Genomic DNA, 27727 nt, shown 5'->3' with positions numbered 1-27727 from the left:
AAAAAGGAAAGGGCACCTCATGCAACATTTTCATGGTCCCCTATTCTTGATAACCCTGGTACTAGCACCCTTTTTTGTTGGTAACGACAAAAATAGAATGATTTTCGAATGAGTACTACCACCCAAGGGGTGGCCTAGTGGTCAATGAAGTAGGTTGAGAATCATGAGGTCTCAGGTTCAAATCCCCACGGAAAAAAGACGCTGGGTAATTTTTTCCCATCTGTCCAAGCCTTGGCGGACAGAGTTACCCAGTACATGTGGTGGTGGGAGGTTAGCAGGTATCCGTGGAATGGAATTAATTGAGGTGTACGCAAGTTGACCCGAACACGATGGCTATATAAAAAAAGGAATAGGATGATTTTTGACTGTTAAGTACCAAATTTGGAAGACAATTACGCGACTTGGCGAGGACAAGGAGCATAAATAAGAAATACTATGTTTTCATATACTCATAAGTCATAACGGTCAAGGTGCAGTTGTCCATTGACAATTACTAAATACACAAAACACTTTGTTTTATGAATGTCTGATTCAAAAATAAAGTTAATGTTGTAGATGTATCAATTTAACACGTCTAGAATGTCTCAAACATGCTTATAGTCTTATTCTTTTTCTTTGGTTGGATGCATTGGTGGGCCTTCTGCTCCAGTTTCTTTATCAATGGCTTTATGAGTGTGGCAGTGTCATATTAGAGGTATCTCTTGACTTGAGGACTACAATTATTTCGCTTGACATTTTGCTGTCTCTTGATATTAGTTCATATGAACCAGAAAGTTTTCATACTCTCTATTAAGATGGTCACTTTATGAGCTAATATCTGCTAAAGAAGTTATTGTCAAGACACATGAAGTTATAACTGAGTCAAAGGGACTTCTTGCATTGGTACGACTTTCACCATCTTGTTTTACATAAAAAATTCCAGCCTCCAAACCACCAAAAGAATTGTTTTATTTCAAACAATATTTTGCAGTTTGAGGATGTTCTTCAGCAGAGTGGTGCTAGGGAAGGGTTATGCAAAGTGGTTGATCCCAAACTCGGAGATGACTATCCGCTATGTTCAGTCTGCAAGGTAAAGGGTCATTGTTATTCTTGTAAAAGAAATGAACGTTATTTCGCTCGTGTAAATTAGTTGGTTATTTATTTGCAGGTAGCTCAGCTTGCCAAGGCTTGCACACATGAAAATCCTCAGTTGAGACCTAGCATGAGGTCCATTGTTGTAGCTTTAATGACTCTATCATCCTCAACTGAAGATTGGGATATTGGCTCCTTTTATGAAAACCAAGGCCTCGTCCATCTCATGTCAGGAAGATAGTAATATCAGCTAGTGTTCATTCAAGCATTCTCAAAGGCCTAAGAACCTTATGTGCTTGGAAGTATTATCTGTTTATAATACTCATTAGTATTTTACCTTCTTTTAAAACTTTTTGTTCATCTTACTTTTCTGTAATTCTTTTTCTTTGTTTTGTAAAGGTTATGTTTTTCAAGCAGAGGAGTTTGGAAATTAGAACTTGATCACATTTGTACAACCTTTTTTATTAACATGATCATATAGAAGAAACAAGAAGTAAGCCCAAATGATTGTGTCATTATACTCCTCTGGCAAGCATCAAATAAAATATGATGGTTCCTAGTCCTAATTTTAGATGTTCGTAGTATTATACTTGATTCAGATGTAATCTTCAATATAGTAATATTTTTACTTCTTTGTTTTATCTCTTGGTATGACATAGTTGATGCAATCTTGTACTTGATTCAGATGTAATCTTCAATATAGTAATATTTTTACTTCTTTGTTTTATCTCTTGGTATGACATAGTTGATGCAATCTTGACGTTGATGGCATGAAGTGTTAAAACTTATTTACTATATTAATGTTACCAAGATTTTACTCCATCTACGTGAGCCTTGCAGGTTTCAAGTCAAGATAAAGGACAAGTCTTTCGTTAGGTGACGCCCAGCTTTAAAAATAATCATAATATCATGAAGCTACAATATTTAATTCACTAGAATGTGCACCTTCTAGTATGTGCTCGACACCTACGTGGGATTCAAAAATTTTAACAAGGGGATTTGAAGAAAATGCAAAACGTTATAGCTAGAAGCTTTCCTATGTCAAGGGGATTGAAGAGTTTAAGACGATACAGAGATGTTACTCCTCCAGTTCAAAATACGTGTCTAATTAACCTTTTTCACACCACTTAAAGGAGCCAAAGTTAGTCAAGTTAGGCTTATTTTTATATTCCAAAATTAGTTAGGTTAGGTCTTAATGCCTAACTTTATATTCCAAAATTAATTAATTTAGGCCTCAAGGAGGAGATACTGAAACGGATTTCCAAAGAAACGGCCATCTGATAAATAATACGACCCTCGTTATTACCCTTTCTTATCATAGTTGTATTTTTTTTCTCAGATATCTCCACCTGAACCATCTAACCTATGTTACTGCTTTTCTTTAAGCTACGTTAACTTACTTTTGGATGCATAATTGCACTTTTTTTCATATAATCTGGACACCTTTCGAACTTGATTGGAGAACATGAGGGCTTTAGATTGCAAAGTGATAGGAGCTAAGGACCCTCCAATAAATGTGGAACTCAAGAATCGGTTCTTCCAATCACTCAAAGTTTAGGATTCTATTTCATGGGTAAAATTTAAAATTCACCATTGTTGATATTTGAAGCTCCTGGGTTTGAAATTTGAAGGAAGAGAGAAGGATGCAATTGGGGAAGAAACCTAAGCCAAGGGGAATGGAAGGGGTAATTTCGCCCACTTATTAGTAACTTGAAGTGCTGAAGGATAAAAACTAAAATAATGAGATAGGAGGGACAAAAATTGAAGACCAGCCCAAAATAAGGACATTTGCGCTAATAACTTTGTTAGCCCATGATAAACAAACCTATGTTCAAACATTACTGAGACTCGATCAAGACTGGGTATACCAGTTGATTTATGCAATATCTCATTTTAGGCTACTATTTAGATTTTACGTAAACATATTTTTTGGAAAGTTACTCTTTTGGAAAATGTTATACTCAGGCATGGGCGGAGTTAGGAGTCGCAAAGGAGTTCATCCAAAACCTCTTCATTTGAAAGTTACACTTTATTTATAAGGTGAAAATTATATTTTATGTATACATAATATATATCGATTTCCTTCTTCGTAAATTTACTTCTTTATATATTTCTAATCCCCTTAGTGAAATTTTTTGGCTTCATTATTGGTCACTTGGATCTAAACTCTAAAATTTGCTTATTTATTACTTAACCTTACAGACAAAACATTAGAATGTCATCTAACGTTTACAGTAACTTACAAATTTTTAGATCATATAAACTACGTTTTTTTGCACAATATTTTCAATTTAGTCAAAATAGATCAATAGATCGTGGTCTAAAAAGTCTATGTATTGCTAAAGAAATAAAAAATGGCTATCTACTAAATAGCTAGCCCAAAAAAGAATAACTGGCCTTATAGGACATCTGATATGTTACATCATTTGAAAATTCGAAATATAATCTTTTCTTTTTCAAAAAGATGTTGACTGCAAAATTACTTAATTAATTATTCTGCTCTAGCTAGTGAGGTCTTAGCATGAGACAATAACCCAAATACGAATAATCCTTACTTTTCAGAGGCTTAAAGAGTAGACGTATATGTATATGACTCGGATGCCATGATGAATATTTTTAACAAGTTCTTTTGAATCAAATGATTCTATACAATCAATTTTATTATTTACCGCTGATTGAGGATTGCATTATTAACGATTTCCCTTTTCAATCACAAGTATTAAATAAGGGAGAATTGGGTAATTTTATAGTTGACCTTATTTATCGATATTGTAAGAACTAATACATTATAAAAGGATGTAGGAATAAAGGGGTAAAACACCACGCAAATGATTCAAAATATAAAGAAGTAAACTTAGAAAGAAGTCAAGGGGATTTAATATCTACTATAAATACGTAAATAAATAATTTTAACCTTATATATATAATGTAATTTTTTGATGAAGGAGTTTCGATCTTTTGGATGAACCCCTGCCGGTACTCTAGCATCGCCCACGAAAACACCTACTACTTCATTCTAGATATACTCATCTATCTTCCTTTTCTCTCCATTTGCTTATGTCACCTAAAAAATAATCACCACTTATATATACTAGAAAAGAATTAAAAACGTTATATACTGGTAATGGAGGACTTGTCGATACTTTGTGCAACAATGAATTATTGACATTCTGTGTTATATAAAGGTCTTTGGTCTTTTTCTTTTCTTCCTTTTTTCCACTCCTAGTCGGTCCTTTTTGCTCCTTTAATTTGGATTAGATTTGGTGTTTTGCTAATTTTCTCTTCAAGTAGTGGATCCAAAGTTAGGTACTCAGGGCCTACGGGAAATAGAATCCAATATTTTTTACTCGTGAATATCGTTTGAACTGATTGTTAGTTATTCCGAAATTCTTGTTTAGACTTCATACCATCAATATAGTGTTCTGATCTAAAATTTCAGAGCATGTGTAAACAATGAAAAATTTATATATACTAGTAACACCCGATTATATCAAATCAATAAATACATATAGTATAAAACATTCTTTTGTAAGTATAAATTTTTTTTCACTTAACCGGGATAATTTAAGATGTGTTTTGCACATAATGTTAAATAAAATTCTATGAACAAAGAATCTTTACGTTGTTGTTCATATACCGTTGCGATTGATGTAAAACATATCGTAGCATCAGACACCGCTTATCAATGTAAAAACAACATATTTCAAATATTAGAATGAAATACTAAAATAAATTCATAGCAGTGATTCATAAATAAATAAATAAGTGAAATTTATTTGGTTGAGTAGAAATGTGCAAGTTATAGAAGCTTGAAGTGCTAAAAAGTTTACTTCTTTCGAGAATATATTTTTCTCAATAATATCAATGTGGAATGTGATTCATTAAGAATCCCCAATCGAATAAATGCTCATGAAGATGGTGATCCCTTTTCGTTGGAGATTACAGGTTCCTTCTGGCTAAATTGGAAAATACACCTGAAAAGTGTAGCTTAAATTATCAGAAAGTATGAACTTTGATTAAATGTTGCTCTCAGGATAAAAAGATAGCACCGTAAAAGCCTAATCTCCGTAAAGATTATATGAATGTGCAGTTATGCTTCAAATGCTTCGCTCTAGAATAAATCAATTCATTTTCCGTTCTTTTTCAGTGCACTCACTTTATATATCCGATACTTAGTTGCCAAATGTCATAATTGGCAACACGTAAAAAGCGTAGTCTTTATATTTTTTTGAAAAAATCTTTACAAGTATTGTCTAAACCCTGTAGTCAAAAAACTCTCAGTAAAGGCCACCCTCAAAAAGCATCCCAACAAATATTTTGGCAACACTTTTCAAGCCTTATCTAAAACTAGAATTTCCTTGGACCAAATTTGTTATCGTGAGTTATATAAAAGTATAAAATATTTATATTTCTTTCTTGAACTTGATATTCAGTCAATTAAAATGGAAAGAATGAAGCATCATTTAGCGGAAAGGAAGTTAGAAAAAAAGGTAGTAATGTAATTCATAAGAAAGATTTATTCATTTGTTAGATCTCTTCATCTTAATAAGGTACATCTGTGTGACAGATTTGCACATGAGTTTCCATGCTCTAAATATCATCAAGAAGTAGTGTACAAATAGATGTATCTTTAAAGATTCCATCTAACAACTCCAACTATACTGATTACAGTATTAGATTACATTCCGTTCTTCATAAAATGACATGTATTAAACATTAGATTACATTCCGTTCTTCACAAAATGACATATATTAAACATTCATTTTTCCTCTATTATCTATATTATGTGCCCAAAAGGCAAAAGATACTTTCTTTTCATTCTACATGCACACTAGCATGGTAGATTCTATAGCTAGATCGAAAAATAGTTAAATGATTGATCGATTGATTAAAAGGTGTTTCACTGTATTAGTGCATTATATATGTCCAAGATTTTTGCTCATGTTGTCAAAATGCTAGTAGCACTTAGTACTTCCACCAGGTGATTTTCGTACTGATTCTTTAGGTTTAATTTGTAGTAGATGACAAATGGTGTAATTTCGTATGGAAGAGTTATGAATTTGTTTGATCTACCTTTATAACGTAGATACCTTTCAGAAAAGGAATGCTCATGACAAATCTGCACATCAGATGCCATACTCTGCATATCAACAAGTACTCCAGAAGATAATAATCTTTAAAGAATCCATCTAACAACTCCAAGTATACTAATTGTTACATACCATATAATCCCATGCTTCACAAAATGACATACATTAACCTCTCAATATCTGACATGAAACCTCAAGAAGACATTTTCATCTACTATTATTTATAATGCAGAAAGATACTTTTTCTTCATTCTACATGCTCATTGACATCTAGATTCTATAGCTTGACTAAAAAACAATTGATTGATAGATTGATTTAAAGATGCCTCATTATGTTACCGGTTTCTATGTCCAAGATTTTTCTCTCAATGTGATTTTTTGTACTAGATTCCTTAGTAAAGTGGACAACAATCAACGAAAATATGGTGTATTCTGTATGAAATGTAATTTTGTTTGACCTACTCTTTATAAGGTACTTACATCTCAGAAAAGGATTACTGCTAGTGACAAATTTGCACATGAGTTACCATACTGATCTACATATCAAGTACTGCAAAAGATAAGTATCTTTACATATTCCATCTAACAACTCCAATTATGTAGTAATTCTATTCTTCACAAGATGACATACATTATTTACCTTTCATTATCTCACATGAAACGTCAAGATGACAACTTCACCTATTATTTATATGCCTAGAAATTCCTTTCATTTCATTCTACTTGCTCATTGGCATGGGAAAAGTCAGAGAGTCTGAAGCTGAGCAGCCCTTGTTGACTGCTCATGGGGCAAGCTCCGAGCTCGAGGAGGTGCTCTCCGACTCTCAATTACCTTACTTTCAGCGCCTTAGGTCCGCCTTTTGGATCGAATTCCAGTTGCTTTTTCGACTTGCAGCACCTGCAGTGGCTGTATACATGATCAATAATGCTATGTCCATGTCTACTCGAATCTTTTCGGGACAACTTGGGAACCTTCAGCTTGCTGCAGCCTCTCTTGGCAACCAAGGCATCCAATTATGTGCTTATGGCCTTATGGTATACTGTTATTATCTCATAAGTTTCTTTCTCAAATCTGAATGAAGAAATCAAAAAAAAATTCTCAATATGATGCTAGTGGAGATGTTGCTTATATGGTTATGCAATTTTCAACTTATTCCTTTTTACTTAGTATTTGGCTGTCCAATACGATTTTGAAAGTTATTGATACCAATCATTTTTGGAAACAAAGGTGAAGCATGAAAAACTATGATAGTTAAAGAAAAGAAAGTTAAGAACTTGAGAGTGCTAAACAGGAAAAGTAGAAGACCTTTGATGACAAAACAATATCACATGTATAAATTTCAGACTTTTTTTCCTTTTTTTCCCTTATGATGCTAGTGGATATATGTTGCTTATATTTGTCCATTTGGTATTTATGGCTATGGAATTTCAACTTACTTCTTACTAGTTACTATTTGGATGTCCACTATGATTTTCAAAGATCCATCTCATTTGGAAGGAAAGGTGAGGCATGAAAAACTATGATAGTAAAGGAGAAGAAAGTTGAGAACTTGAGAGTGCTCAAGAAAAGCAGAGGATTTTTTATGACAAAACAAGATCACATGTATAACTATTAAGCTTTTTTTCTTTTTCTTTTTTACCTTATTGATTGCAGCTAGGAATGGGCAGTGCAGTGGAAACTCTTTGTGGACAAGCATATGGAGCTAACAGATATGAAATGCTAGGAGTCTACCTACAAAGATCAACAATAATACTTTCTTTAACAGGCATCCCACTAGCTGTGGTATATTTATTTTCCAAGAATATACTGCTCGCTCTTGGTGAATCGAAACTAGTTGCATCAGAAGCAGCAATATTTGTGTATGGCCTAATCCCCCAAATATTCGCATACGCTGTCAACTTCCCAATACAGAAGTTCTTGCAATCTCAGAGTATTGTAGCACCTAGTGCCTTTATTTCACTAGGGACGTTGTTTGTGCACTTATTGCTCAGTTGGATTGTTGTATACAAAATTGGACTGGGATTGATAGGGGCATCACTTGTCCTGAGTCTTTCTTGGTGGATTATTGTTGTGGCTCAGTTTATATACATTTTGAGAAGTGAAAGGTGTAAGGCTACTTGGACAGGTTTTCGATGGGAGGCCTTTAGTGGATTATGGCAATTTGTGAAGTTATCGGCTGCTTCAGCTGTTATGTTGTGTTTGGAAACTTGGTATTTTCAGATTCTGGTGTTGCTTTCAGGGTTGCTCAAGAATCCTGAGCTTGCATTGGATTCTATCTCAGTTTGGTGAGATTTTAATTTGTACCTTCTATTTATTTGTATGCTACCAGTTACATTCTGTTCATGATCCCATAAGGCTTGTTAGTTATCCTAGTGGCAATGTCAAGAACTTCCACTCTAAAAGGTTAAGTTGTTATTTAATTGTGACTTGATCTTCTTAGCCAACAGTCGTCAGTCGTCACGGATTAACATTCATTGATCCTTTGTCACTAAGGATTGCAATGGTACTCTATGCGCATCCACTGTCTTTTGAATTTTGGATCAGCTTCTGCTGTCTTGAAAAGTTAAAGTGACTTGCCAATGAACTAAAGACTTATCTTTTTTATTTTTGTTTTTGTAGCATGGCAGTAAATGGGCTGATGTTCATGGTTGCAGTGGGGTTCAATGCTGCTGCTAGGTCAGTTTTTTACTATAGTATTTTTCTTTTCTTGATTATCCAATTACCACTCTCTTTGTGCCATATTCCATTTCTAGATCGAAAATAGTTGGTATTTTAGCAATGATTTTAAATTATATACGATGACGGTAAAAAAAAATAAAAAAAATTACGTTATAAGTATAATTTTACCTCTTATAATAGCTTACTTATCATAAACCATGCTTGTTATCGAATATTAACTATAATTTTAAGCTATATGAAAGCATAAACTTTTTTTTTATACTGTCAATATATAGAAGTTAAAACTATTTTAGCAATTGACTTACATAGTGATTGTTGTAAAAATTTGGATCAGTGTGAGAGTGAGCAATGAGCTAGGAGCAGCACACCCAAAGTCAGCAGCATTCTCAGTGTTTGTGGTGACATTCATTTCATTTCTCATAGCTGTGGTGGAAGCTGTAATTGTGCTCTGTTTGCGCAATGTTATCAGCTATGCATTCACCAAGGGTGATATTGTGGCCAATGCAGTTTCTGATTTGTGTCCTTTTTTAGCTGTCACCCTCATTCTCAATGGTGTTCAACCAGTCTTGTCTGGTATGATATATCTCGTCCTTAGTCTCCTTAATTACAGGATTTACCTTATACACAATAACAATTAAAAAATTTTACTCGATTAGTGTAACCTAACGTGTAACTCCCAACCTCACTTAGAGAGGTGGACCCTTAGAGCGGTGGACCCAGTAACCATATCATTATATGATATTTTGAGTTTGGGTGTACACATATACATAAATTGAGGAGCATCAATTCATCTGAACCTAGAAACCTCCTTAGATACGCCACTGCTTACCTATACTCTATATATGTTATTAATCTCATTTATTATGAGTTGCCTTTAATTACATAGTCAGTATATAAAATTAAACTCGGAAGTCACTAGTTTTCCTAGCTTTATACCATATATGCCAGGGGCGGAGCCCAGTAAGGACCGAAGGGGTTCATTCGAACCCTCTTCGGCGAAAAATTACACTGTATATACAAGGTGAAAATTATTTTTTATATATACATAGTAGATATTGAATCCCCTTGACTTCTTTGTTTGTCTACTTCTTTATATTTTTGAAACCCCTTATTTAAAATCCTGGCTCCGCCACTGTATATGACATGTCAATATTAGTTATATGTTGCATGGGAGTAGTGGTGTAATCACATATAATGAAGGGCGATCATTTGAACTTTTTTCATCAAAAAATTATACTAATATAGTATAAATTTATACTAATAAGTTCTCCATATAGGTGAAAAATTACTTTTCTAAAGATAATCTCTTTGTTGCTTTTCCATTCAAAGAAGAGCCACGTGCGAAAGCTGATCTAAATGTGATGATTTTGTTTTTAGTTTAGATAATTCCTACTTTTGCAAATGGAGTAGTTGGAAGGAACTTTGCTTAGTATCCTCGGGTCTTAAATAGTCCAATGGACATTTTTGTTGTCTATATTTGAAATGATCAAGAAGCTTGTCATCACTTGCTCAGATAAGACTCACAAATAGGAGAAAAAAGACACCATAAGCACACCTTGCTGAATCCATCTTTCAATACGGCGACTCCTCATGCTCACGTGTCACTGTTAGTCCCATATTAATTGAAAAAAATAGGTTTGTTGTCTTTTTATATGATTTTAAATAATCATGATATCAGTAGTTAGCTTTTGATGTCAAATTAGGTTTAAAGTCTATTATCATGTCGTGGTATATATAAGAGTTGATTACCACATTGTGATGGTATAGAGTAGTCTTTGATGAGGAGACAAATACTAAAGAAAAGGTGGGAAACCATCTCTAGAGAATGGGTAAACGACTTAAAGCCAAAGGCAATGGGTGCACCACACCTGTTTCGTCCAAAAAGCTAATCAACTTGACTGAGAATGATAGAAGTGATTCCATAAAGCGACAGCTTTTACTCCTTTTGAGATAAAGAATGTGAAAGCTAGGTCCATAATCTTGAATTATTGCAATGAGATAATCTAGGAGACTGTACCTAATGACTTTCGAACTTTCTGGTTTTCTTCTTTCCCTCTATCCACCCAGCTCATCTCATAATATGCAGTATGTTAATTATTATCATGCCCCCTCAAATTCAAGCTGCCTTTTTCATTCTAACTTGTTTTCATTTGGCAATTAGCAGTTTATTTGACTTGCATAACAAATAAAGGCAGAGTTAAAACTTGGAGTTTATGGGGGTTTAAACTTGGCACCAAATCATATCCCGTTTTAATTTTTTGGGTTCGTAATTAAATAGTTATATATATATATTTCGTGAGTCTCATAATACAAATACATGATCTAAGTAAAAGTTATTGAGTTCGTTTGAACCCGTACATATTACTGTAGCTAAGGAACGGATCTAGAGGGTTCCTTACGAGTTCGCGTGAACCCAATAGCTTTTGTCAAAACCCTGTATGTGTATATTTAAAAATCTACTAAACATCTATATATATTTGATTGTAGACCTAGTCATTATTAATAACGTGAGGTCAATATAGAAACTCAAAAAATTTAAATTCCAGATTCGCATGTGTTGTAGCCCCGCCGGCCCTTCGTAACAAACTTAGTCACCTTCTTGCATGTGGAAAATATTTCATCTACGTCCTATTGTTATATAGGCTGTTAGGTGTACGATGTACCTCCATAGATGCCCTACCAGTTAATGCAATGCTTTCCTTTGACAAGTGCATGTAAACATCTTTTAGTCTTTGTAGATTAAAGTGGTTACATTTACTTCACACAAAGCCTGTAAAAGTTTTTACAAATTTGATTCTCTAAATTTGCAGGCGTTGCTGTTGGGTGTGGATGGCAGGCGTTTGTTGCATACGTGAATGTAGGGTGTTATTATGGTGTAGGAATTCCATTGGGATGTGTTCTTGGCTTCAAGTTCGACCTTGGTGTTAAGGTTTTTTAATAAACAATTCACAGTTATTGAACCCTACTACATTTATACTAGAGTACATATTTTAGAACAAACACATTCGTGTATTTTACTGAATATTATGGCAGGGAATATGGACTGGGATGATAGGAGGGACTGTGATGCAAACCATCATTCTGCTTTGGTTCACATTCCGTACAGATTGGAATAAAGAGGTAAACTGACTTCTTCTCAACTATAACTAATTCTAAAGTCAGTTCTGTAACAGAATTTGAGAAAAAAAAAAAATTCTTTTCAGGTAGAGAAAGCTAAAAAACGCCTGGACAAATGGGAAAATGTAAAAGAACCTCTAAACAAGGAGTGAAGATGATGAGAACAATAGGACTTGGAATAATAAAGGGACGTGAGATTCTAAGTAATCCTGCAAGGACGAAGAAGTTATCAACAGTTCACATCAAGGGTTCGGGCATATCTGCCAAAAGAGAGTCAAAATCCCTCATGGAATTACTTACTATTTCTGAATTTCAAAAAAGAATAAAAAAAAAAACTGAAATATTATGTGATTTATTAGTATTCTATCTTAGTTGGTATTCGGAATATTGTATCCAAGTAGACCAACAGATTGTTGTATCAAAAAAATTGTGAGTTTACTTTCAATCAATTAATCATTATCTCATCTGTCAAAAGTCTGTACCTGCACGTTTCTTAATTGATTGTGCTATAAAGAGGGTGATGTCAAATTTATACCATGAGTATAGCCGGAAAGAAAGTAAAAAGGCAACTGCATTGCACATGCTAAATAGGGCTGTTCACAGTTTTAGAAAATTTAACCAAATCAAAAAAAACCGACATATGGTTATAGTAAAAAATAACCGAATAAATAACCGAAAGATAATTATATACATAAAATTTATAATTATTTATATGTATAATATTAACTTTTCATAAATAATTAAAGATATTTTATACCACTACTGCATTGTCTTAAAAGAATGCACAATGCCTCAACTCTAATTAAGGTAAAAGAAAAACCCTACTATCTCTTTTCATTTTACATGTAAAAAGGCATATAAAGAAAGCGCATTGCAGAATTGGCACCAGAATTAGGAAGCATTCCCTATTATTTTATCATGCGGTTTGACATATTTTTTAACCAATTAGAACACCCCTAATTAGTCATTTTGCATTCCCTATTATTTTATATACATTTTTCCCTATATATATAGGGGATCCAATAAAGGATGGTTTGTATAGAAACTATCTTTACGGGGATAAAACACCTAAAAGATCAAAATAACTTTGATTTCAGCTTCCAATTATTTAATTACTTATCAAACAAGGGCTGCAAACAATTTTATTGTATATTGTATATCCCATTTTTTTATGCTCTACAATATACCAAAAATTTGCGCAGAAAAACATGTGCACCAGATACAAATGATTCTTTATCCATGCATTACAATCTCTGCATTACAATTCCTGTCTAACTTTATCCGCAAACAAAACAACTCCTAAGGCTATTGCACTACTCAAAACAGAGAACAAAACAGATGAAAACCTTTAGCTTTTTTCTTAATGTCCAAGTACAAAATGTTTCCAGCGTGTGATCCCTCCTATAAGCGGTTAAAAACCACAAAAGCAGCAGAAACTCTGCACATAATCAATTTATATTTTGAGGCCACTAAGGTAACATAATGACTTGGGGAAGTGAATCCACATCATGAAGAAAGCAAAATTTGCATAGACAACAAAAGATTATAACCAAAATAAAGAATGTGATTTGATTTAAGTACCAGAGATAACTTGCAATAAGCCTCTAGTAGCTGAGGTTTTCTCAGCCTCAATAACAATTGATTTGATCATTTGTCATGCCTGCTCTCATACTTGTCTCTGATGCAGCTTAATCTACATCCATGCCATCCTCCCTTTTACTTCTGGGGTCCGAACCTGAGCCATCCTCAGTTTTTTGGGGCGATGACTTGTGCCTCATTACATGCTTGCACATCCTGAAATGTGTTTCATAATATTATTGCACATCAGGCAAAGAGAAAAAGGATGATGCTTGAAAACACAAAAGATGCAGCAAACCCAATTAGCAGCATTTCTCTCAAGAGGCACTTGCTAGGATCTTATTCTATCTTAACCATAACTCTGAACCAATAAATCGTAAATCTGAACTACTTGTGTTAAGAAGTAAGACCAGAGGCGGACCCACCCCATTAGGAGGGGGATCACGTGCCACCGCTAACCTCGGAAAAACATTGTATATATATGGTGTATACTGCGTAAAAAACGTATGTATATTTAAAAGGACCCCTGAGATATATCCACTACTTTGGTGCAATTGGTTGTTGGGTCCCTTATGTCCTTACATGAAACCTGGGTTGGAGCGTGGCTATAGTAGTTTAGTTTTTATTTTTTTGTTGAGTTTGTTTTGTAGATTCTCTACAAATAAATTAATAAGCCCACAACTACTTCTTCTTTATTCTTTGGTCCTCCCTTAAACCCCCCCCCCCCCCCCCCCCCCCCCCCAAAAAAACAAAAACCCCCAACACAAACAAAAAAAAAAGCCCCAAATCAAATCTTTTCCCCATTCTAAACACATTCTCCTTCTTCCAATGTTGAAATTTATACTATTTCACTAATTCCTTATCATAATTATTAAGTTCTCAAAGAGTTGCACGCCAAACTTTGACCGTATCAATTGCATGTCAATATTAAGGCATTTGGTCATTAGTGCCCCCTCTGCGTCAAAATCCTGGGTCCGCCTCTGAGTAAGACCAGAGTTGCTTTGCTTTCAGGGAAGCGACATGTATATGTGATAAAGTGTAGACAGTTAAAAATGATAGCGTTCTCAAGTCTGAAAAAGAGGGAATGTGTATATGTGGGTGTGGGGTATACCTAAATACATACCAACATATATAGAGTAGACATACACACACATGCACGTATCTATGATTATAACATTTATCATGCAAAAGTACTGACAGGGATTTTGGTTGTGTTTCTAAACCGAAATTAGTAAATTCAGAAGTCACTCGCATGTAACATGTATTTTCAATCTATTAAACCTTGAACTGCTCAGAATTTCAATATATAATAGTAACAAATATTTTCTCATCACGTCAACAAAGCAACCTAGTTGTTTAAACCCCTAAACTATGAACACTGGTCAATCAAATCTTTCCACCTCTGTGATGACAGGCAAACTAAAACATTGTGCAACCAAGAATGCAGTTAGGAACATCATGACCATGTGAATTTGTCAGTTAAGCATGGACTCACTGAAGGCGGAAAAAAGAGTAAATCAAGTTTTGGAAAAATCTTATGGGTGAATGAAGTACGGAAAACATGCAACTGTAAGATGTCTAACAACCAGGATGTGGAAAACAAGAAGCATATGTTCGTTAGGCAGGTTTTTAAGATGGCGAACATACGCTTCAAAAGCTTCAGTCTTTCTCTTGATTTCACTAGACCACAATACTGGATCAGCGTTTCTGGGCAATGCCTCCTGCTGATGGGATTTATCTCGAAGCCACTGCTCTGCTTTATGGCATTCGTTAATGACCTGCAAAGAAAAAGTTCAGGTTAATCACAATGTCACAAGGAACCGTGACCTGTAGCATGCTATATAGACAAGGTCATACAGTGTCTTTCTCACTGGCAGGAAGTGATCCTGCAGCCATCCGATGTTCTACAATGCTATTTAATAGATTTCGTGTTGCTTGTGCCCGCGCCTCTTCTTCCTTATACCGATGCTCCACGGGATCCACCATCTAATAATATATGTTTGGTTGAGTCACTTTCAAACAGTTATAGGCATTGGAAAAGAAATTCTAAATTCTGCAACTAATACCAAATGACAAGAACCTTTTTAAGATCCTCTAGCTTCTCCGCATAAACATGTTCAGACTCATCATCTCCATCTTCATAGAGCCACTCTTCAGTCTGTTGTAGATTACTAGAGATACCCTCCCTCTCCGAATCCGTAGCAAAGCTCCGGTAGGTATTCAAAAGCTATTCAAATAGATGCATAAAGTAAAGGAAATGGACCAAGATACTGATAACAATTAACTAAAACCAAAACCAAATTGGCAAACGGTGTATCTAAAACTGACATTTAGAAAAGGACACATTCCCGTAACAAAATGACAAGGTACCAAAGAAAGACTTTAAATTTATGAGTGTCACATAGTGGTATTTCCAAAACAACCTTACTCAGAAGAAAGATTTAAAAATGCAAGTGATACTGCAAACTCAATGCTCCGCCAAAAATTGAAAGAATGTGACTTGTAACGGTACGGATAATGAGAAAGCAAAATTTCAATTTTATGCATTCATCATTCATTAAACTTCTGCTTCAGTATGAAAATTTATTATTTTAAAGATGAAAACTGTTATATCCTTTAAAGATGTATTCTTAACTTAAATGTGTGAAACAAATCAGTTGAATAAATTGGCATTTTAACCTACTTTCCTGAAAGTCTGAAAACAAATCAGTTGAATAAATTGGCATTTTAACCTACTTTCCTGGCAGTCTTTCAAGCAAAGACAATTATGAGACTTAAAACTTGATATTCTACCTTATTACGAGTTTCATAGACATATGCCTCCAGGGTGTTTTTCTTATCTTTAGTTCGCTCCACCTTGATGTCTTGCTCAGCTAACTGGCATTCCTTTTCCTGAGCTTGGGATAGCTCCATGAGGGTCATTCCACCATCAATACTTTCACTGACAGGAATATCCTGTCTCTTAACAGCCTTACTTTTCCTTGTATCATCTCCCTGCATAGAAAACCACAGCATTCCATTTACAAGTAGCCAAGTACACATTTGAAATAGCCAGAACATTTCCAACCAAAGAACAATATACGGGGCACAAAAGGAATAACAACTAGCTGACGTCCTAGTGTCAGGTCCTAATTATGACTAAATTATCTAATCAGCTGACATTGGATAAGTATACTTCTTTTCAACGAAAATAAATAATCAATTACCCTAAAGTATGCCCTAACTAAAGTAATGGCAACACTGCAACATCAATGAGAAAGAGAGAGTGAATATGCAGTTTCGCCACTTCCAGAAATGCAGATTCAGTACATAAAAGTTTTATAATTTACAATTTTATAGTTAAGAATATCTAAAATGTTTGACAAAATTGAACCAAAAGAAAGAAATACTTGAATCCCGCTATTGTAATATTTGAAATGCTTAGAGAGAAGGGACTAAACTTTGAGCGCCCAAGGAACCACAAGAAGAAAACCACCAGTCGTCTTAACACAGTGGTCAAAACAGAACCAAAAAAAAGGACACAAATTAAGCAGTGGAAGTACCAGCACATATATATAAGTTCTAACTAATGATACAGCAGAATGTGCAGAGTAACCATCATCAGTACCATGCATAACACCAGAAGCTTCACAAGTGCTTACCTCCATATTTTCTGCATGAGTATCAACATTATTTTCCGACGTAGAATGACTTGTTTGATCTTTGATCAGCTGAAGAGATGACAAAATGCAGTAACAACCTCGAGTTACATCTTCAAGTTAGTTGGATCAGCTGAAGTGATGACAAAATGCAGTAATGAATTTCCATACTATGAATTTGGTACTTACACAGGCCGATTCTACTGCAACAATTCCATGGAGGTTTAACTGAATTTTGACTTTGATCTTTGCTTTTTCAGAATGAGGAATCTGGAATGGGCCAATCTGACAAAAGAAAAAAAATACAGTGTGAGATTAACTGACAAACTGGAGGAGTCAACTTGGCATTAAGGATGAGAGCATGAATTTCAAATTCTTAAGACACTTAGCAATGGCATGTCTCTGGCATCAATTTTAGTTACTAGAACTGCCCAAACTAAACTATTTTTAAAGGTAAGCATCCGCCTCAAACTGATGCATATCGAGATTCAGCAAGGAAGCAGAAGATGGATAACCTGCCTTCTTAAGAAAGGAAAGACAAACTTAATGCTACAAATATTCTCAGATTCTAGACTCACCGACCACAGAGATTTGAAAAGACACAGATCTTTGATAACCCCTTCTAAAGCATAAGATTAGACCCTGGTAGATGCAATACAGCACAGAGGACCTAATTAAAAGACGTCCTTTGATCATATTCAACATGAGAATAACATTTAACATGCACCATGTTAGTGAGCTCTCAGGGAAATAGATAGTGGAAAGCCATCTTCCTGTCCTCCAATTGAAAATTATGAAATATTTATAATAATTATGGTCTCTTATCTTTTTTTGTTATTGTTTGTACTGTGTTGTAATATAACTAACTAACTAAATATATTCTCTCTAACAACTTAGGCTTTAAAACAAGATGTTCGCAGAATTCAGCCTGGTATCAGAGCCAGACTCATCTCTATTCTTGGTTTATCCAGTATTGGGCCCCTATATTATGTTGTGCGGGTTCCAAATGTCCAAGCTTAGGTGTGCGAAGGGATGTTAAAGTATCCCACATTGGTTGTTCTTTTGTCTCATTATATGGCTTGAGGCATATAACAAATCCTCACGCCATGAGCTACTTATTGGGATTCAGTCAGAACCAAGATCCATTTTCTTAACATGCTTAAAAGACTATCAACTGTTGACAAATCTGATTCTATTAAGATTGGATCAGATCCTGATATGATTTTGATATGATCAGATTCTAAATCATAATTAGACAGATTATTATCTGATTTAGTTTCCATTATTATAGAGATTTTATCTTGTTTCCTTAATTGTATATTTCCTAGTTAGGCTTCAGTTTTGTGTATAAATACCTCTGTGATTGGTTGTATAGACACACTTGAGAATTAATAAAATCTCTTCTCAAAGTCTTCATGGTATCAGAGCTCGTGCCTTTTTAGGAGATAGAGTTTCCTCTCTCCCGCACTATTGAGCCGCTGTAAAAAAAAAAATTCTCTAATTTTCCTTTTGTTTTCTCCTGTTCTAGTCTTTTTCTTGCCACCATGTCAGAAACTAATCCACACCTACAGATTAGCCCTGTGAAACTTGATGGTAGTACCACTTACCTTGCTTGGTCTAGATCCAGTTTATTATTTATCAAAGCTAGAAAGTTGCAGGGGTACATTAATGGGGATAAGAAAAAACCAGCTTCCTCTGATCCCACCTACAGCCAGTGGGACTCAGAGAATTAGCTTGTCATGGCATGGCTTATCAACTCTATGCAACCCCAGATTACCAGACAATATCTATTGCTAGACACTGCTGAAAAAATCTGGAATGCAACTAAGCCCACCTACTCAAGCATGGGGAATGATGCTCAGATCTTTGAGATCCATAACAAAGTCCATGGCACAAAGCAAGGTGAGATGTCAATTTCTCAGTATTTTTCTTAATTGAGTGGTTTGTGGCAAGAGCTAGATTATTATCAAGACTTCCAAGCAGATTGTACTCAGGATGCAGTAAAGTTCCAGAAACTTGTTGAAAAGGAGCGGATCTATGATTTCTTGGCCGGGTTGAACCACGAATTTGACCAGATAAGGGTTCAAGTACTTGGTAAAACCCCTTTTCCTTCTCTTGAGGAAACCTATTCCTATGTCCAGCAGGAAGAAAGCGGAAGGAGTGCTATGCTCTACACAACACCAATAGAGAAGTCTGGGTTGACTGCTAGTGATTACACAATACCAATTGAGAAGTCTGGATTGAACGCTAGTGATTTTCGGGAGCACATAAAGGCTACCAATTATGATAAAGATCACTTACATTGTGATTATTGTGGGAAGCCACGCCACACCAAGGAAACTTGCTGGAAGTTACATGGTCGACCCTCTAGAGGTCGTGGAGGAAAACAAGTCAACTCAATGAGAGCTCAAGCAAATTTGTCAGAGACAGTAGAGTCATCTAAGGAGACAACCTCTGGTGAATTTCTCTCTCCTAGTGAACTCAAGCATCTCAAGTCCTTTTTGTCGCAACTTGACTCTTCCTCTAGTGCAACATCTAATTTGGTGAAGTCAGGTACTGCTTTTACTGCTCATCTTAATTCATGGATTATTGATTCTGGTGCGAATAGACACATGACAGGCTCCTCTAAAGAACTTCTTAACTACTCTCCATGTCTAAAAACAGACAATGTTAGAATAGCCGATGGTTCTCTTTCCCCGATAGCTGGAACGGGTTCTGCTTTTTGTGCTCCCAATATTCAGCTATCTTCTGTACTTCATGTACCTCAGTTTCCAGGTAACCTTTTATCAGTAAGCGCCACTACCAAAGCTCTAAACTGCAAAATTGAGTTTTTTTCCTGATCATTGTGTCTTTCAGGATCTTCAAACAGGGAAGAGGATTGGCAGTGGTAGAGTGCATGATGGCTTATATATGTTGGAGAGGAATCAAAGTGATGTTCTATGTCAAGGCTTTTTTGGAGAAAATAAGAATGCCAATGAAGAAATAATACGGTGGCATAGGCGGTTGGGGCATCCATCCTTTTTTTATTTTAGAAAAACTATATCCTAGTTTGTTTTCTAGGATTCAGGTTGAATCTTTGTTTTGTGACGCTTGTGAGTATGCCAAACATACTAGAAACTCTTATCCGTCAAGTAATAATAAAAGCACAGTTCCTTTCATGACTATCCATTCTGATGTTTGGGGGCCTACTCAGACAGCCTCTCTGTCCGGTAATCGATGGTTTGTCACTTTTATTGATTGTTGCACTAGAATGACTTGGGTTTACCTGATAAAAGCAAAAAGTGATGTATTTTCTTGCTTTCAATCTTTTTCATAAGTTGGTTTGCACTCAGTTTGAAACTAAGATAAAAAGTTTGAGAACTGATAATGGCACTGAATACATGGATAGTCGATTTGGTACTTATTTGGAGTCTAACGGGATCATCCACCAAACTAGTTGTCCTTACACTAGTAAAAAATGGAGTGGCTGAACGGGAAAATAGACATTTGTTGGAAGTTGCTAGATCCCTCATGTTCACCATGAATCTCCCAAAACCTTACTGGGGAGATGCAATTCTAGCAGCGGCTTATCTTATCAATAGAATGCCTCTCAAAGCACTCAATTTTAAGAGTCCTTTAGAGATTTTACGAGGGAATAATGTCTATACTGTTCCTCCAAAGGTGTTTGGGTGTGTTTGTTTTGTTCATAGTAGGAATGCATAAATGTGTGTTTCTTGGGTATTCTCCAACACAGAAAGGTTATCGATGTTACTATCCTCCATCAAGGAAGTATTTTGTAAGTATGGATGTTACTTTTAGAGAATCTGAACCTTACTTCAATGGAACCCAATCACCTCTTAGGGGGAGAATAATGAAAAAGAAGAGGTGATACCTGGTTCTGGATTTCTTGATGACATTACTCTAGGTGAGAATTCCATCAGAGAGTGTTCAGGAGGATGTAAGACGTACTGCTCAGGGGAGACTACTGTTCACGAAAAGACTATTGGGCGTCTGGACAAACCTGATTTGATGAGATATTCAAGGAGAAACAAGAGACAAGAAGCCATCATGAAACCTACTCCCTGCCAAGAATCCTTCTCTTCTGGTGAGTCATCTTTAATTTCTAATTCTTCTGATGATTTAGATAGACCTATTGCTCAAAGAAAAGGGGTCAGATCCTGTACCAAACATCCTATTTCTAACTTCGTGTCCTATGATTCCTTGTCCCCTTCCTATAGAGCCTTTGCCTTGTCCATTTCCTCTGTGTCTATACCACAGGATTGGAGGGAAGCTTTCAGAATCCCAAGTGGAAAGAAGCAATGTTTGAAGAAATGAAGGCTCTAGCAAAAAATAAGACTTGGGAATTAGTTGTTCCTCCACCAGACAAGAAGTTGGTCGGCTGCAAGTGGGTGTTCACTGTGAAACATAAAGCCAATGGTTCGATTGAGAGGTTCAAGGCCAGATTGGTAGCTAAGGGATTCACTCAAACATATGGAGTGGACTACCAAGAAACATTTGCTTCTGTTGCAAAGATGAACACAATCAAAATCTTGTTATCTTGTGCAGTCAACCTTGACTGGGAATTGCAGCAGTTTGATGTAAAAAATGCATTCTTACACGGTGACTTGGAAGAAGAAGTATATGGAGATTCCTCCTGGATTTGATAATGAAACAAGTCAAGGAAAGGTGTGTCGATTGAAGAAAGCTTTATATGGGCTAAAACAATCTCCCAGAGCATGGTTCGATAGATTCAGCAAAGCCATGTTTTCTTTTGGTTATCAACAAAGCAATGCTGATCATACTCTCTTTATAAGACATCACAAGGGTAAGATCACTCTTTTAATAGTTTATGTTGATGACATAGTGATGACAGGTGATGACAAAGAAGAGATGGGTCGGCTAAAGAAGCTTTTGGCTCACGAGTTTGATATCAAGGATCTGGGAAGCTGCAATATTTCTTGGGAATTGAAGTGGCTAGATCAGGAAAAGGAATCTTCATTTCTCAGAGGAAATATATTCTAGATCTCTTGGAAGAAACTGGTATGTTGGGTTGTAAACCAGCAGGAACACCAATTGAGAGCAACCACAAGCTACAAGCAGGGATAGGAGAGTCGGTTGATAAACAAAGATATTAGAGATTGGTTGGAAGACTCATTTATCTTTCACACACTAGACCTGACATAGCATATGCAGTTAGCATGGTAAGCCAGTTCATGCATGATCCTCGTGATTCTCACATGCAAGTTGTCTTTTGCATTTTGCGATATTTGAAATCTGCTCCTGGAAAAGGTCTTCTTTTCACCAAACGTGGTCACCTCCATATAGAAGCTTTTACATATGCTGATTGGGCCGGATCTCTAGATGATAGGAGGTCTACAACTGGTTATTGCACACTTGTGGGAGGGAACTTAGTCACTTGGAGAAGCAAGAAGCAAAGTATAGTTGTTAGATCAACTGCTGAAGCAGAGTATAAAGCTATGGCTCAGGGTGTCTGTGAACTTCTGTGGCTGCGAAAGCTACTAGAAGAACTGAAAATGTCTGGAGATAATAAATTATCCTTGTACTGTGACAACAAGGCAGCCATCAGTATAGCCCATAATCCAGTACAACATGATCGGACAAAACACATTGAAATTGATCGACACTTCATCAAGCCTGTTCCATGTGACATCCAGCAAGCAGCTAGCTGATGTTTTCACTAAAGGGCTTAGCATAGAACCTATCACAACTTAGTTTGCAAGTTGGGCATGTGTGATATCTATGCACCAACTTGAGGGGGAGTGTTGACAAATCTGATTCTATTAAGATTGGATCAGATCCTGATATGATTTTGATATGATCAGATTCTAAATCATAATTAGACAGATTATTATCTGATTTAGTTTCCATTATTATAGAGATTTTATCTTGTTTCCTTAATTGTATATTTCCTAGTTAGGCTTCAGTTTTGTGTATAAATACCGCTGTGATTGGTTGTATAGACACACTTGAGAATTAATAAAATCTCTCTTCTCAAAGTCTTCATCAACATTGACGGTAATTTTTCTTGCCAGTCTTGTGTAACACTAACAAAAACCATTATGACCTCTGAATTAGTCTCAGATGTCCAGAAACTCTCTGTAAAGAATTAAGCCCCAAATGACCTAAAAAACAGATTTAGACCCTAAATGCCACCTCCCTTCTCTTATTTATAACTTGAAGCTTTCCAAGTTAGACAGTGAGAGAATTCAACTGAGGCAACTAAACTCCTCAGGGAATAGGTCAATCCTGGGTTCTATAACTGTAATAAAATTTTATTAACATTTCGGCCAAAAAAGAAGAGGTGTTTCGCAAGTTCTCATTATGAGCCCACAAAATTGCAAGGGAATGCATAACAAGAAGCTTTGAGAACATATTTCAATTATAGCAAAAGTATAACATTTGAAGGTAAACCAATGAATGCTCATGGTCAAAGAGTTTATAGTGAAACTGACTAAAGCCAAATATTTAGGGAACTATGGAGGTCGCGTCGTCGCGACACTGTTACAATTAACACCAATGTATCCTTTGCTTCGTCCCTCAATACCATGTTTATTTAAACACCGCTCACACTATTCCACCACAATTATGATTTCCAATTTACTACACTTCTCTTTGATGTCACGGTAACCACCTAAATGTGTTTTTTGGGATACAAAATCATTCTTGGATAGATATACACATGTTTATTTTGTGGGTTGTGTTGATCAGAAAAGACTGCAGTTGTAGTACAAACTGTGCAACGGATCAGAGGTTTATGTGGTGGCTCACCACCAATGTCTAGTTTTGAAAATCTTGAATTCGAAATAGGCTGATGCACATTAGCTAAGAACACGTGTAATCCAATTGTATACCCAAGATTGTTCAAATTTAGCCGACAGATTAAGTTCAATGTACTGTCTTACTTTTTCTGGGGCACACATAGGAGCGCAAAACTGCTTGTGGGAGGACGCTTTTAAAGCGGGCTCCTCATTCGTTAAATAGAGAAGATCACCAAGATTTAGCGACATAAAATATGCAAAGCTGCTGGGTAGTGCATGCAGTTATTTAAACATACAGCAAAACAGTTCAATATCTAATACTCCCTATAGACATAAAGTTTATTTATTGAATTTTACCTTTTCTTTTGCTGTCTCCTTACCTTTTCAGAAATATGATATAAAGATATATCGAAAAATCCATCAACAGAAAACTTCTCCTTCAAGGGATGCGATATTGGGAGCAAACCAAAAAGGAAAGTCGACAACCCATTGGGTTAGAAGACCAAGTATGTAACAAATGATATAATGTTCTGTTGTGCGTAAGTTCTCAAAGGTGGTTTCATGGGCTAGGGCAAATAGGATGCTGAGAGATCTTTAAGTCGTAACCTCAGCAACTAGAACTTCAGGTATAACTAGAGTAGAATAATCCAACTATCCAAAATCATTTCTAACATAATCAAGAAAATCCTTGAGGATAGAAGTTTTCCTATTAGTTAAAAGAGGTAAAGTAAAATATACCGTAAATTTGCTTATTTTATCGGATACACCAGGTGGCAACTCATTCTGGTTAGCGTAGAATGCTTCCAAGTGGAAACTGCTGCTCCTTTGCAATGTGAGCACTTTCATGCTTGGAAAACTGTGGCCCTTTGGAAACAATATGCCATTTGATAGGGTGCAAACTGGACCCTCATCAGATGCAAACCCAATGGAGAAAGGAAATGAATCCTGAACCTGCAAATGAAAGATTTCCGAACTCACAATAATGATGAAACCAATAATCGTACTTCAAATGATTAGATAAATAAAATTTTATGCAGCAAAACAATGTTCATGCCAAAGTCAGGACTTGGTACACTTATGTTCTGTTCCTATTATTCTCTGGACATTGTTTTGTATTGTTGCTTTTCAAGATAGTGGTTGTGAGATGAATTTTAGGCTTTGGATATCTATGCATGACGATCCTTAAGCAGTAAAAGTCACCGTTATGACACAGAAGAAATAAGTGATCTCAATGCACAATAATTCTTTCTCTTTTTACTGCTTATCAAAAAAATCCTCCATGGTAAGGTCACTTAATTTCTCCATGGTCTTTGTAGTCTAATGAATCTTCCATTTCTTCATGTCTTCATTCATTAATCAAGGTTGTTTTTCTGATATTTGCTCTATAACTGCTGGAATACTATTTCAGTGATGAATCTTCTAGAATGGTCTATAGCCATGGATGAGATTGTTTATACAAATAGAGTTTTTACATCATAGAACTCCAAACTCCCGATAAAAAGAGATGTGAATTGAAAAATAAACAGAGAAAAAAGAGAAGAAAAACTTGAGTCATTTAACATCATAACCATATTTATCACATTAATTGAGAAAGTAAAGTAAAACCAGCCGATGAGAGCATAGAAATTCTTGTTTCCCGGGCCATTAAAACTAAACACCCCTTTTGAGGAAGGAATAAGCCTTCCAAATTGAACTTTTAATCTAATTTGGGCAAATTAAATGCAAACAGGATTAAGAAGCTGAAAGGAATTCACAGCCATATTGATCATAAGTATTAGTTTACATCACAAACCTCGTACTCCCTAACACGAAATATAGGGCTGAGCATTGCACATTGAAGAGCACATCCACGTGCTACGCACTCACTAGCATTTATTGTCCGCCCCGGTTCTTTTCTGAATACAGAATTTAAAATTCTTCCCATGGCTGGAATTCGAGAACCTGATCCTACAAGCTCAAGAGTATGAATCCTGTCTGCAGTCAACCCAGAATCATGCAAAGCTTTACGACAAGGAACGCTTATCCTCTCCAATAAATCTGATGAAAGTTTCTCAAAGTCCTCTCTTTTGATGAAACCTTTTACATCTTTCTCATCCATCAAGCACTCAATATTAAGCGGAGCCTCTGGATTTGCACTTAAAACTTTTTTCAGTTTCTCACATGCAGCCCTCAATCTTATAGAAGCCCTAGCATTTGAATAAACATCAATATTGTACTGTTCCTTGAAATTTGCAGCAAAATGTCTGAATAAAACTTCGTCAAAGTCTCTCCCCCCCAAGTCACTATCAAAAGCATGAGACAATATCTTCATATGACCAGGTTCAAAAGATGCTACAACAACTTGTGTATCACAATGACCAACATCAACAAACACAACATTTGTTGGACCCCCAGCTGAAAAATCAGTCTTGTATATTCCATAACCCAGTGCAGTTGCAGTGCCGTCATGCATCAATCTCAATGGCTTCAACCCAGCGATTTCCGCTGCATATAAATAAGCACGTCGCTGTAAATCCGTGAAGTACGAAGGTATGCCAATAACACAATCCGAAACATCTGTTTCAAGATTCTTCTCAGCAATTTGCTTCAAATGTGCAAATAGCATCGCCATAATCTGAACAGGAGTGAAACTCTGCTTCTCATCCATGTACTGCAAATGAATCAAAACCCCACCATCTGGTCCCTCAGATGTCGCAAACGGAAGCAATTTCAGGTCCTTTTGAACAGAAAGCTCCCTATATTTCCTACCAATCAACCTCTTAACCTGTGAAATAGTCGATCTCGGGTTCATAGTAGCCGATGCAGCTCCAGCCGAGCCAATGAACCTTTGTTTGTCACCAAACGACACCACTGCTGGTGTCTCTCGATTCGATTCATCATTTAATATCACATCAATTCCCCTTTGCTTCGCAACTCCGATAACACAATTTTCATTTCCAACATCAAAACCAACTACACTCATTTCCAACAAAAGTTAGCTATATAGCCTTCAACAATCCCAACCACAAAACAACAAAGCTCTATCCACAAATCAAGGCAGACCTAATACCTATTTCCAAATCATGACATCACATACCACAACACAAAACTTTCCAAAGTTCACCAATCAAACCTGAAAAAAAAAAGCATGATAACCAAAATTCAACGTGAAATTCACCAAAATTACATTGATACCATCAATGAACAAAGCATTTGAAGCTGAAAATCAATCGAGCAACCACCAAAAAAAAAAAACAAAGGAAAATCAATAAATATAATACGTATTTACTTGTAGAATACGTAGTTAGGAATTATAAAATGGATGTGGGAGGTGGAAATGTAAGGTACCTGATTTGAGAGGAAACCCTAACAATGGAGAAGCTTGGTGGTCTTGTATGGATGAAAGAAAGGGAAAGTCTCCGAATTGCACGTCGGATGAAAGAAAGAAAGAAAGAAAGCGGAATTTTTGAAAATATAATTCCTTTATTCGTTTGTCTACACCCACATTACGCTTTTCACTCTTACGTTTTTTATTTTTATTTTCTACAATGTAATAACTTTGGGAAAAAGAAATATATCAACCTTTCATATTTATTTTTCATTTGATATAGAAGTAGTATTAATTATTCTCCTTTCCTTTGTCTGACCATTTACTTTAATTCTATCTTCTTCATTTTTTCATTCAAAGTTGAAGGTGAAAATGAAACATTAAGAAGGCAAGAAATATGATTGAATTGTGTAATCGGAGTATGTATTGCCAGAGATCGTGTAAATTGTCTTGTCTGAATTATTTATTGATTTTTTTATTTAGTAAA

The 27727-nt window shown here is 35.7% G+C and overlaps 4 protein-coding genes across 6 annotated transcripts; 3 read left to right on the top strand and 1 right to left on the bottom strand.

The window, feature by feature from the left end:
• Positions 1 to 163: 163 nt before the first annotated feature.
• On the top strand, positions 164 to 1637 carry LOC132047805 (chitin elicitor receptor kinase 1-like). The gene is made up of 3 exons (XM_059438789.1): positions 164 to 270; positions 868 to 1069; positions 1148 to 1637. Exons 1-3 carry the CDS (start codon positions 164 to 166, stop codon positions 1310 to 1312), a joined length of 474 nt encoding a protein of 157 aa, XP_059294772.1. The 3' UTR covers positions 1313 to 1637.
• Positions 1638 to 5443: 3806 nt separating this feature from the next.
• Positions 5444 to 12423, top strand: LOC132046331 (protein DETOXIFICATION 40-like). Of its 2 annotated transcripts, XM_059436928.1 has the most exons (8): positions 5444 to 5561; positions 6635 to 7197; positions 7817 to 8448; positions 8783 to 8839; positions 9177 to 9415; positions 11653 to 11771; positions 11876 to 11962; positions 12046 to 12423. In XM_059436928.1, the coding sequence occupies exons 2-8, from the start codon at positions 6898 to 6900 to the stop codon at positions 12109 to 12111; spliced, it is 1500 nt and encodes a 499-aa protein (XP_059292911.1). In that variant the 5' UTR covers positions 5444 to 5561; positions 6635 to 6897; the 3' UTR covers positions 12112 to 12423. The 2 variants fall into 2 exon arrangements, with proteins under 2 accessions (XP_059292911.1, XP_059292910.1); XM_059436927.1 differs by lacking the exon at positions 5444 to 5561 and having other exon boundaries at positions 5643 to 7197.
• Positions 12424 to 13170: 747 nt separating this feature from the next.
• LOC132046329 (heat shock 70 kDa protein 16) lies at positions 13171 to 27424 on the bottom strand. 2 transcript variants are annotated; one of them, XR_009412685.1, is made up of 11 exons: positions 27261 to 27424; positions 25726 to 27045; positions 24672 to 24884; positions 17365 to 17460; positions 17179 to 17247; positions 16331 to 16531; positions 15618 to 15764; positions 15395 to 15523; positions 15185 to 15315; positions 13541 to 13753; positions 13171 to 13397 (listed from the first exon to the last, which is right to left on the bottom strand). XR_009412685.1 is itself a non-coding variant. In XM_059436925.1 (10 exons), the coding sequence occupies exons 2-10, from the start codon at positions 26893 to 26895 to the stop codon at positions 13648 to 13650; spliced, it is 2262 nt and encodes a 753-aa protein (XP_059292908.1). In that variant the 5' UTR covers positions 26896 to 27045; positions 27261 to 27424; the 3' UTR covers positions 13171 to 13647. The 2 variants fall into 2 exon arrangements, 1 of the variants encoding a protein (XP_059292908.1); XM_059436925.1 differs by having other exon boundaries at positions 13171 to 13753.
• Positions 19054 to 20343, top strand: LOC132046330 (uncharacterized). The gene is made up of 2 exons (XM_059436926.1): positions 19054 to 19728; positions 20032 to 20343. Exons 1-2 carry the CDS (start codon positions 19341 to 19343, stop codon positions 20064 to 20066), a joined length of 423 nt encoding a protein of 140 aa, XP_059292909.1. The 5' UTR covers positions 19054 to 19340; the 3' UTR covers positions 20067 to 20343.
• Positions 27425 to 27727: the final 303 nt, after the last annotated feature.

This window comes from Lycium ferocissimum, chromosome 2, assembly GCF_029784015.1.
Source record: "Lycium ferocissimum isolate CSIRO_LF1 chromosome 2, AGI_CSIRO_Lferr_CH_V1, whole genome shotgun sequence".
Lineage (NCBI taxonomy): Eukaryota > Viridiplantae > Streptophyta > Magnoliopsida > Solanales > Solanaceae > Lycium > Lycium ferocissimum.
This window is presented reverse-complemented; position numbering and strand designations above follow the sequence as displayed.

Bases quoted from the DNA above. Each gene is read 5' to 3' on its own strand.
- LOC132047805 (XM_059438789.1), top strand. From the start codon at position 164: ATGAGGTCTCAGGTTCAAATCCCCACGGAAAAAAGACGCTGGGTAATT. The intron at 271-867 runs GTTAGCAGGTAT...ACTGAGTCAAAG, and splicing joins AGTACATGTGGTGGTGGGAG to GGACTTCTTGCATTGGTACG. The intron at 1,070-1,147 runs GTAAAGGGTCAT...ATTTATTTGCAG, and splicing joins CGCTATGTTCAGTCTGCAAG to GTAGCTCAGCTTGCCAAGGC.
- LOC132046331 (XM_059436928.1), top strand. From the start codon at position 6,898: ATGGGAAAAGTCAGAGAGTCTGAAGCTGAGCAGCCCTTGTTGACTGCT. The intron at 8,449-8,782 runs GTGAGATTTTAA...TTGTTTTTGTAG, and splicing joins TTGGATTCTATCTCAGTTTG to CATGGCAGTAAATGGGCTGA. The intron at 9,416-11,652 runs GTATGATATATC...CTAAATTTGCAG, and splicing joins TGTTCAACCAGTCTTGTCTG to GCGTTGCTGTTGGGTGTGGA.
- LOC132046330 (XM_059436926.1), top strand. From the start codon at position 19,341: ATGCTCTACACAACACCAATAGAGAAGTCTGGGTTGACTGCTAGTGAT. The intron at 19,729-20,031 runs GTACTGCTTTTA...TGTGTCTTTCAG, and splicing joins ATCTAATTTGGTGAAGTCAG to GATCTTCAAACAGGGAAGAG.
- LOC132046329 (XM_059436925.1), bottom strand. From the start codon at position 26,895: ATGAGTGTAGTTGGTTTTGATGTTGGAAATGAAAATTGTGTTATCGGA. The intron at 24,885-25,725 runs GTTTGTGATGTA...TTTCATTTGCAG, and splicing joins TTCGTGTTAGGGAGTACGAG to GTTCAGGATTCATTTCCTTT. The intron at 15,316-15,394 runs GTATGACCTTGT...TTTTCTTTGCAG, and splicing joins CTGCCAGTGAGAAAGACACT to GTCATTAACGAATGCCATAA.